Source organism: Poecilia formosa, unplaced genomic scaffold, assembly GCF_000485575.1.
Source record: "Poecilia formosa unplaced genomic scaffold, Poecilia_formosa-5.1.2 Scaffold888, whole genome shotgun sequence".
Taxonomy (NCBI): Eukaryota; Metazoa; Chordata; class Actinopteri; order Cyprinodontiformes; family Poeciliidae; genus Poecilia; species Poecilia formosa.
The window spans coordinates 97,833-108,942 of NW_006800827.1; the positions used below are offsets into that span (position 1 = coordinate 97,833).

The window sequence follows — 11,110 nt, forward strand, 5'->3', positions numbered from 1 at the left end:
TTTATTTATTGTTATTATTAAACTAAAATCTCCAGCATGGGGAAGTGGGATGAGCTCGACTTTTCTCGACAATGGTCAGTGGAGCCTTTCAACCGGAAACAACCAGGCCTGGCTGCTGCTGCTGCTGTAGAGATGAGTGCTGTGTACGGTGGCCCTGAGGTGCAAACCACTTCAACAAATCACAAAAACACAACATTAACGAAGTACAATTACAACTTACAAAAACATTTTTGAATTTGTTGAAGTGGTTTGTACCTCAGGGCCACCGTAGCTGTGTGTGAAAAAGATTTAATGAACAGGAATCATTCTGTAGGGTCTCCAAACAGGCCTCTGCACCATGATCCATGTTTCTGTGTGTTTATTTTGAGTTTTTTCTGTGTGGTCCTGTTCCCTGTGTGTCTCTGTCTCTGCGTCTTCCCCATTGATTGTTCCCAGCTGTGTCTCGTTCCCTTGATTACCCCTGTGTGTATTTAGTCCCACCTGTTGTCTGTGTTCCTCGTCGGGTCCTTATCTTTGCCTGTCTGTGTCTAACGTGTCTCAGTCAGTTCTGTCCTAGTTTGCTGTCTGTTAGTGCGTCTGCCGGCTCAGTCGTACTGTTAAGTGTCGGCATCTGCTTGTTTAGTCAGTCTTGTATCAGTTGCTACTGGCATTTAGCTGTGCGCTAGTTTCTCTGCCGTGCTGCCTGTCTTGGACTGTCTGAGCATCACCATCATTCAATTCATCTTATTCATCTACATCCTGCGTCACTCCTCACCACCACACACCACTTTGACACAAACTGGCCTCTGCACCATGATCCAGATTCTGTAATCCAAAAACCACCATTTGTCTCTTTACATCCAGGTTGTGACTGAATTCCTCCTGGAGTTTAAACTTCAGGATTATTCAGCACAGTCAAAAGTTATCAACAGTTTTTTGCTGCATCAAAGCATGTGATCGTAGCCACGCCTCAAACCCCGACCATCTGCCATGAAGGACAAAAGGTGCTTTAACTTCCACACACAAGGTCAGACCTCGCAGTTTATGGCCTCATGTATTAACTTTACATACACACAAAATATTAGTGGAACATTTTATCCACAGCTCGGCATGAACAAAGCTGAACTTTGAATGAAAGTGTGCAGTAATCCACACAAACATGTCATGAATACGTGTCAATGAGAGCCAGCTCCCCACTTCTTATTCCTTTTACTCCTGAGCTCCGGCTCTTTGGGTCGGTCCTGCTCCTGGCAGAGCCGTGAGGTGACTGGTAGCCTGGTGGCCTGATGGCCAGTCCCATGAGGACAGGAGCTGTTTCCACTATGAGCCTAGAGGTTTCTGGGTAAATACAGTCGTGCTCCCGTATTTCATATTGCTCAATAAAGAGCTTATTTATTTTTGAAGCCTGTGCCTCCCTGTTGTTTGTTAAAGCTCGTTGGTCGTACTACGTCTGTAAACGAAGCTCCTGGAGAGAGCAGCAGCTTAAAGACATTGGAAATAGCAGACAGAGCAGCTTCATTGTTACTGTGACCGGTTCTGATTCTGTTTTGGTTCTGCTGGTAGACCTCTTAATGTTTTGTTCATTTGTTTGTGTTGGATAAGAATTAAAAGTTTGATTAAAATATTACACAAAAGTAGAAATACCTGCTTCCGTAACAAATAAAATGCATAGAATTAGGCGAGTAAAGGGCTTTTCATGACAACACTGAATGCAAAGAGGCTACAGATGATAATGAATCGAGAGCCGTTTGGGAGCCAAAAGAACCGGCTCTCTGAAAGGAGCCAAGCCAAAAGAACCGGCTCTCTGAAAGGAGCCGAGCCAAAAGAACCGGCTCTCTGAAAGGAGCCAAACTTTCCATCTGTGACTCTTGACTTCCGCTCTTGTGTCGAGCTCTCTGACATGAGTATTTATTAACGGCAAATAAGATATTGATTAATTTGTGGCTCAACAAACAGTAAATCAGTAAAGTTTAGTGTTTTAAGTTAGACTTCTTGTGTTTCTGGTGTTTTTTAAAGTCACATCATCGTGATAAGAGACGTAGCGTACATATATAACTGTCGGGCAGCGAAACCAGGAAATGGATTTTTTACCTTGTGCCTCGTTTCTCTTGACTCTGATGTCTATGATCTTCATCTCTACAGGCAAGTTTCTGTGAGAATGATTTAATTTCAGTTATTTGATATTATGCTTTCTACTCTGGTTGTTCATGGAGACGCGTCTTTGTCCAGTCAGTGGTCCGGTTCATGTTTTTGGTTTTCCAGCAGAGCAGATAAATGTGTTGGTCACATGAAATCAAGACTTTAATTTGGATGAACAAAGACTGACGGTGACCAGAAACCATCTGAGTAACGTCGGGTTAAGATGGAGGTTGTCTGGTTTTCAGACTCTTTTCCTCCAGGGCCGTGCCTAGCCATTTCTGTTCCCTGAGCCCAAATGCATTGTGGGGGCTCTCGCCCTGAAATGCGCAATAATACAGTATTTGTTAGTGGATTTTGCTTTATTTAGTCGTGGAAGATTGACTGGCCTGTGTGTGTAAATATAGTTTAGGAATCTAACTATTAAATCTGATCTTTGCCCCTCCTGGGTCGACATCTGCTGCAGTCCATGAGTTCCCAGTTGTTGGTGTTAAAAGCTCCACTTTGTGCTTTTATAAAAAATATTTGTCTACATATTTGATGAAACTGTCACCATGTAGTTGCAGCAGGTATGAGACAGACGATCAGTCCAGGACTGAAAGCTGCAAACCGACTGATGCTCTGCTGGGTTTCCTTAGACAGAAATGTTTTAAACTGCTATTGAATAACTAATTGAGTTTATTGATTGATAACCGGATCAATTGAAATGAATGTGACTGAACTGAAATGACTTTCTCTTGTAAAGAGCCTGGAGACGACATGTTGTAAATAAATAAACTGAAGTGAATCAAACTATTTCACACCTCACCCAGTGCATTCTGGGATGTGGAGTCATTTCTGTAGTGCATAAATATGATTGAATGTTTTGATCCATTGGCCTTCAGAGGGACATGTGAGGGAGGACAGGCGTTTATTGCATGGTTTATCAATTATTGGGATAAATTTCATGATAAGAATTTTGATTTATCATTATCGTCGTTCCAATTAATGTTTTAAAAAACTCCAAACTGGTCGTTGTGATTATTTTTTCTATTTTCTCCACTGTTTGTTCAGTGAGAGTAAAAATCAAACATCTGATTAAATGTAGTTTCTGTGTTCAGCTTAGTGACAGAAATCAGACGAGACTTTGGTCCTGAATAAATGTTTCACTGACCAGCATGTTGGTCAATTATTGTGTCATGTTTATCATTACTGTACAAAATATGATGAAAAACTTTAAGTCCATATCATTCACCCCTAATGTGAGATTTTTAAAGCATCTCTACTCTTATGTAAAAGGCAGCACAGCTGAATAAATGACCTTTAACCTCTCTGCTCTGTTTCCTCTCCTGCAGATCAGACAAGCATCACAGCTGAACCTGGACAGAACACATCTCTACCATGCAGATCTCCTGATAATAAACCTGTTGTAGTGGTAGAGTGGATCAGACCTGATCTGGGGTCAGAATATGTTCTTCTGTACAGAAACAGGAAGATTAACTCAGATCACCAGCATCCATCTTTTAAAGGCCGGGTGGATCTGCAGGACCGACAGATGAAGGATGGAAACGTGTCTTTGGCTCTGAGGAACGTGACGACTGACGACAGAGGAGCATACGAGTGTCGAGTCGTTCCCACAAACAGCCAGATGGAGGCCGTCCTCACCATCAACCTGGATGTCCAAACGTCTCCAGGTGAGTTGTTGTTTGTCTCTGGACACTAGCGGAACAAGTGAGCGTCGGGCCGGGGGGCCGGGGCCAATCACCGGGCCCCTAACCAATCACCGGGCCCCTAACCAATCACCGGGCCCCTAACCAATCACCAGGCCCCTAACCAATCACCGGGCCCCTAACCAATCACCNCAGAAACTTATTCTCTTTAGGTTTCTTTGGTAAGTCAGTACAGCTGAATAAATGACCTTTAACCTCTCTGCTCTGTTTCCTCTCCTACAGATCAGAGAAACATCACAGCTCAAGCTGGACAGAACACATCTCTACCATGCAGATCTCCTGATAATAAACCTGTTGTAGTGGTAGAGTGGATCAGACCTGATCTGGGGTCAGAATATGTTCTTCTGTACAGAAACGATCAGCTTGATCTAGAAAACAAGCATGTGATGTTTAAGGACCGAGTGGATCTGCAGGACAGACAGATGAAGGATGGAAACGTGTCTTTGGTTCTGAGGAAGGTGACGACTGACGACAGAGGAGCATACGAGTGTCAGGTCGTTCAGAGAGAAACAAACAGCCGGAGGATGACCATCGTCATCATCAACCTGGATGTTCTTCCTCCTCCAGGTGAGTAAAAATGTTTATTTGTCTCAAAGTTTTAAGCTGAAAGCTTCTTGGTCGTGTCAGAGTGAAACAGCTGACAGTCCAGCAGGCTGGTTGTCTGAAACCTCTGCGTAGATTAACTCTCAGTTTGGAAAAGAACCAGGTTTCCTTTTCCAGAAATAGATATTAACTTAAACATATCACCATGGTAACTGGCTGCTGCAGTGCTCCAAACCACTTTTTGATGTTTTCTGTCTCAGACATTAAAGATCCTGGATTTTATTTCAAGTCTTAGTCTGGCTGTTGTCTTCCTGTCCAGTTCCATTTGATTCAACTCTCGCTTACAGCTCAGTCTGGGTTTTCTCCCTTTGACTTGAATTTCTTCCAGGAGATTTTATATCGGGTCAATCAGTGAACAGAAGGAGAAGTTATGAATGCTGATTTTCTGTCCTGTTTCTGTTCTCTATGAGGTTTTCATCACTAAAATAATGTCTGTTAATTATCTCTGAACATTATTCTATGAGGAACCTCAGCTGGGAGGACCTGGTGTTCACCAGTCTGTCCAGCAGGGGGAGTTCTCCCTGTTATTAGGAGCATTAATGTGGAGAACAACTTGTCATAGTGATGTAATATGATCTTTCTGTGACAACCCTGAAAGTCCACAGGGACCGAGAAGCCCTGACCCAAACCCAGATAATCAGAACCAGGGATGTAGTAACACTGTGAGCCACATTAAAAGAGCCAACCTAAAGATCCACTCAACTCCATCTTGCATTGAAATATGTTCTGCTTTACATATTNCCAATCACCAGGCCCCTAACCAATCACCGGGCCCCTAACCAATCACCAGGCCCCTAACCAATCACCAGGCCCCTAACCAATCACCGGGCCCCTTACGTGGAGTGAAACTGAAACTATAAAGGGGGGCGGGGGGTATTTAACATTAAATACACCCTTCTCAACAGGCGAGGCGCACTTTCTCTGCCTATAATCACATATTTCAATGACTTGAAACCATTCCTCCCTCCATGGCACCTCCAGGCCCCCATGTGGCCCGGTTTGGGGGGCAGCAGCCCCCCCCCAGCTCCCCCTATAGCTCCGCGCCCGTCTCTGGATCAGAGTCTCTGCAGGTTTCTGTATGCTAACTCTGAGTTTGGAAACTCCAGGTTTTCCATTCCAGAAATAGATATAAATTTAAACATCATCTCTTCAGTGGAGCAGCTGAATGTCATGAATTTCTGTCATAAACTCCAAATGGCATCAAACCAAAAATGTGTAACTAATGGAGCATCTTATGACCTGGACCCCACATGTTGGTGCAACCAGATTTTTATTTGCTGAAACTTTGACTGGGTACTGATTAACTTTCCAGTTAGTTTTCCTTCACACATTTAACCCTTCACACACCATAGGTTTTATTTAGCCTTAGTGCTAATTTGTCCTCATCCACTTCCTGACTGTGACATTACTGTATTCAGAATAAATTGGTTTATTTCTAATTCCTCATTTGTTTGTTCTTCGGTTGACTGGATCTAGCTCTGTTATAGAGTGTTGGCTTCTGTACTTTCACTGTAAAGTTAAGATATTTAGCATGAATTCTGCTGAGTTGTAAAGAGACGTCGTGTTTGTCCTGTAGATCCTGCAGTGCTTGCTATTTCAGAGTTCACAAATTCATTTGAACCATCGACAAATTTATATCTAATTTATTAATTAATGCCATTGGACTTTATAGCTATTGATTTTATATATAGAGATTATATTCACATCATCACTTTTCTTTTAGATGTTTTCTAAAGATGTTTTAGTTGAGAGTCTAGAAATCAGCTGGTCTGAGATCAGATGATGATCTTCAGTCATTTTCTACCTGAACATCAAACTAACACCTGGTTCTGTTCTGCAGGTGAACCTGGTGGAGGGAACAGAGACGGATCAGGTCTGGTGGTTGGTGTGTCGGTTGGTCTGGTTGTTTTAGTAGCTTTAGTTATTTTTGTTGTTTATTTGAACCGTAAAAAAGCTCTATGTTGGAGTCGAAATCCAAATCAGCCTGTAGATCCACCTGAAGCTCAGCAGCCTTTAACGGATCAGAACCGACCAGATGAGCAGAAAGTCCAGTCTGACCTGCAGGATGATGGATCCAGAACCTCAGCAGATCCTTCATCCAGAATCACTGACTGACTGTTTTCATCGTCACCAAGAGGAAACATGAACTGGTACCAGATGTTTGTCCTTCACCAGAACCAAACCAGAACCATTACAGAACCAGAACCGTTACAGAACCAGAACCGATCTAGAACCCGTCCAAACTGGACTGAAAGCTTCATTATTATAGGAACTGAATCAAACTGGGCTGCAGTTTAATTCAGGATCAGTTTGTAACTTTTAGACGTTTCATCTGGAATTAAAATGTTTTTATTTCATCTGTCACTGAACTGAGCTGCTTAAAGAGACAGAGTCTTTTTATTTGACTATTTATTCAGGATGGATCTCAGTGAGAAAATCTGCTACATTGAACAGTCATATTCCATAAATTTGAATATTACTGAAAGGCTAATTTATGTCAGTGACTCAATTCATAAAGTGAAACTGATTATTTCTCAGATGTTTTCAGGCCTTTATTTCTGTTAGTTATGATTCGCTGTTTAGTTAATGAAACACATTAAGATTAGGATATGACATCAGATAAATAAAAACTATTTTAAAAACAAATGTCCATCTAATAAAAAGTGTGTTTAACTGCTTAAAGGTTATTTTCAAAAGATATTTTTAAACTGACAAACAGGCCTCATCTGCACATATACTCTAACTTACAGTTGTGGTCAAAAGTGTACATACACTTGTAAAAAATCATAATGTTATGGCTGTCTTGAGTCTTCAATAAGTTCTACAACTCTTATTTTTCTGTGATAGAGTGATCGGAACACATACATGTTTGTCACAAAAAACAGTCATAAAATTTGGTTCTTTCATAAATTTATTNGTTTTTACCTTAGAATGGCCATCTCTCTGTTATTCCTATGTCGATTTGATACAGTAGAGGCTTCCACACTTCCCATATCTGTGTCCTCTGTCACTTTTTTCAGCAGTTAAAACTGTTTAATCCGTTGTTAACATGTTGTAACCTGTTTTTCCGAGCCTCCTTCAAACCCAACATGAGCGCTACAACGCTCACACTGGGTTTACACCTTTGTGGCACTGAAGGAGACCTGCTGCTGCTGTGCAGAGTTACGCAGGTGTGTTAGAATCATGGCAGCAAAACGCAAAGAACTTTTCACAGTTTTTCACCCAAACTAACCGACTGAGTTGAGTAAAGCTGCTGGATGCAGGTAATGTTAGCTAAAAGATGACTAGCTATCAATACAGCACCTTAAGCTATATCCTGTAGGCTACTGATGTTGTCTAGTTTCAGCTACGTAGATTCATTTTGCCCCCTCTTGTTAAATTCGTCTGGAGCTGAGGCTGGATCCCTGTGACATCGCAGAGCTTTAAAATGAGCTCAGACACTTGAACTTGCCTTCAGGTGATTATCTGCATGTCAGGAAGCCTGAAGCTCTGCAGAAACCAAGTTTGATCATCTTGGGTTAGCTGGTCAAGTGACAGACCTACGTTTTTCTTTGTGCATTGAAAGAGGAACCTTTGACCTGAAGCCTGCTGCTTTGATATCTGGAAACATAAAACTGAGCCCAACTGTGACCATCCAACAGTCTGAGTCCCTGCAGGATGAGATCTAGATCCTCCAGGATCAGCTGATGAAGTGGTTCTAGGTCCTGTAGTTACCATGATCAGCCTGTCTGGAGGAGAAACTGGGACCATCTGTGAACCAGTAGCAGCTGGTGCTATCCTGACCTGGTCAGACATACCAGAGGACTGCATGTCCTGACACTCCATCAGGTTACTGTGGAAAGATGCACTGATACATAAATGCAGCTCTTAAGGCCCTATAAGTTCAGAGCTAAGAGAGACCCTGACATTAACCTGACTGATGAACCAAAGTGAAGCACAGTTAGCATGCTAATCATGCATGCTACACACCTAAGCTAACACAGCAACCTTCAGGATCCCGAAGCCACAGGATCAGGGTCAGGTGACCTGGACATGAGGTCATGTGACTGAGGTCAAGTAGAGAGGTGGCCATGAAAAGTGGTCAGTCCTCCTTCACCAGACAAACTCCCTGCTCTGCTGGTCCAAAGCAGAGCAGGCAGACTAACAGTAATCAGATTACTGGACCAGGAGACGACGCAGCTCTGATGAGGTTTCACCCACTGCTGTGTCTTTCCTCTTTCTGCCAGAAGGTGGCGCTCCAGCAGGTGCAGCTGGTTTTATCAATGTCCCTCAAAGAGCATCAATGACCCGACAATGACCTCATAAAACTCTTTAATTCCTAACATGTGGAGACTCAACACCAAGAGACTCACAAAGCCGCTGACCCTGGCTGCTAACGCTAACGGCAGCAGTGACCTTTAGCTGCATCCGTTGACCTTTGTTTAACCTGATGCCAGTTTTCAAGGATGATGTTACAACAGCATCTGCCATCTTGTGTAACATCCTCCCACTTCGTCTACTATATAACTTACCAGGTAGTCTTCCTTCACACACCTTTAAACCTTCACCCACTATTGTTTTTATTTAGCCTCAGTGCTAATTTGTCTTCATTCACTCATTTTCTGTGTTGTTACAGAGTTTACACATTTAATCCACTGTTATATATCCAATTCATTAATAAATGCCCTGGGATCTTATTAATGGCTATTGATTTTTAAACAAGATAGTAGTCTCCCAATCTAGATTTTTTGTTTTATTTTACAAGAAAAAAGCTAAACAAAAACAAAGATTTTAAAATAATGAACATTGTTAGTCAGAAACTTCTCCAGCTTCATTTTTTCTGCTATGATAAGAGTTTAGGAATATAAAATCTGTGTAGAACAGCACCACCTCAGGTTAACGAATAGAAAAGCTGCTAGCAGCAGCTTATAAAAGGACTGTGTTACCATGGTGATATTTTGAAGATTTAGCTTTTATTTTGAAAAGGAAATACAGGATTTTCCTCAAACTCAGTTTTCACATAATCACTTTGATGTTTTCTAAAGATGTTTTAGTTGAGAGTCTAGAAATCAGCTGGTCTGAGATCAGATGATGTTCAGTCATTTTCTACCTGAACATCAAACTAACACCTGGTTCTGTTCTGCAGGTGAACCTGATGGAGTGAAGAGAGATGGATCAGATCTGGTTCTGGTGGTTGGTGTGTCAGTTGGTGTGGTGGTTGGTTTGGTGGCTTTAGGTATTATTCTTTATTTGATCCGTAAAAAAGCTCTATGTTGGAGTCCAAAGCCAAATCAGCCGCCTGTAGATCCAGCTGGAGCTCAGCAGCTTTTAACAAATCAGAACCAACCAGCTGAGCAGAAAGTCCAGTCTGACCTGCAGGATGATGGATCCAGAACCTCAGCAGATCCTTCATCCAGAATCACTGACTGACTGTTTTCATCGTCACCAAGAGGAAACATGAACTGGTACCAGCTGTTTGTCCTTCACCAGAACCAAACCAGAACCGTTACAGAACCAGAACTGTTACAGAACCAGAACCGTTACAGAACCGATCTATAACCCGTCCAAACTGGACTGAAAGCTTCATTATTATAGGAACTGAATCAAACTGGGCTGCAGTTTAGCATCAGGATCAGTTTGTAACTTTCAGACGTTTCATCTGGAATTAAAATGTTTTTATTTCATCTTTCTGTTACTGAACTGAGGTTTTTATTTTACTTTATTTATATGAGACACATTTCAGTGAGAAGATCTGCTACAGTAAACACAGTCATATTTCTTAAATTAGAATATAATTAATTTATTTTAGTAACTCAGTTCATAAAGTGAAACAGATTATTTAACAGATGCTTTCAAGCCTTTATTTCTGTTAATCATGATTTTCTGTTTAGTTAATGAAACACATTAAGATTAGAATATGACATCAGATCAATAAAAACTATTTTAAAAACAAATGTCAATCTAATAAAAAGTGTGTTTAGCTGCTTAATTTCAAAAGATACTTTTAATCTGACAAACAGGCCTCATCTGCACATATACTCTAACTTATTAAATATGACTGTATGTGTGTGTTTTATAGTTTTTCATAAACTAAACCTTTTGTGTTAATTGTTCTTCCTGAAAGCATCTCAATCATTTCATTTATTCAGTTTCTGATATTCCACTGGTTCAATGTCTGATCCTGTTTCTGTTTCTTAAAGCTGCATGTATGTTGCTTAATTCTCATCTCTGAGTTTTCATATCATTATTAATGGGTCGTTTAATTTCTGTCTGACAGAGACAATGTTCGTTGCTATGGAGACGGTGTTGAGTCAGAACAAAAAATTTCATTTCATGTCAGAAAATCTTGTGATTTTTTTCAGAAATGTTTAAATATTTTCCTGTTAAGGTTTTTGATTCCATGTTTTTAACTGTAAACATCTTCAGTTCCAGCACGTTGCAACAAACATGTTTGAAATAATTAGGAAAATGAAAAACATTGATGCTATTTTATCATCCAGAGCTTTGATCAGCTGTATCTTATGTTATTATGTGTTATTGATAAATCTGACTTGTTCCTGAGGTTCAGAGCTTTTCTCCCTGATGAATCCTGGAGGTTTGAAGGTTTTTCTCCTGCATCTCTTCTGGATCAGAGCTGCTTTTCCTCAGCTTGGTGAACCTGAAGCTGCTGCAGTTCAGACTCCGTCCTCCAGGAGGAGCTCTAG

At 41.2% G+C, this 11,110-nt stretch overlaps 1 protein-coding gene across 5 annotated transcripts in view; it reads left to right on the top strand.

Moving 5' to 3' along the window:
- The window catches only part of LOC103131975 (protein turtle-like), an 18,940-nt gene extending 8,853 nt beyond the window's left edge, over positions 1 to 10,087 (top strand). The window contains exons 4-7 of one of the 5 annotated variants that reach the window (XM_016667063.1): positions 3,450 to 3,788; positions 4,047 to 4,391; positions 6,268 to 6,320; positions 9,624 to 10,087. In XM_016667063.1, the coding sequence (XP_016522549.1) occupies positions 3,450 to 3,788; positions 4,047 to 4,391; positions 6,268 to 6,320; positions 9,624 to 9,836 (950 nt within the window). In that variant the 3' untranslated portion in view covers positions 9,837 to 10,087. Of the gene's footprint in view, positions 1 to 3,449; positions 3,789 to 4,046; positions 4,392 to 6,267; positions 6,321 to 9,552 lie in introns of all 5 variants that reach the window. The other 4 variants (XM_016667066.1, XM_016667065.1, XM_016667064.1 and 1 more) reach the window with 4 other exon arrangements.
- The last annotated feature ends 1,023 nt before the right edge of the window (positions 10,088 to 11,110 follow it).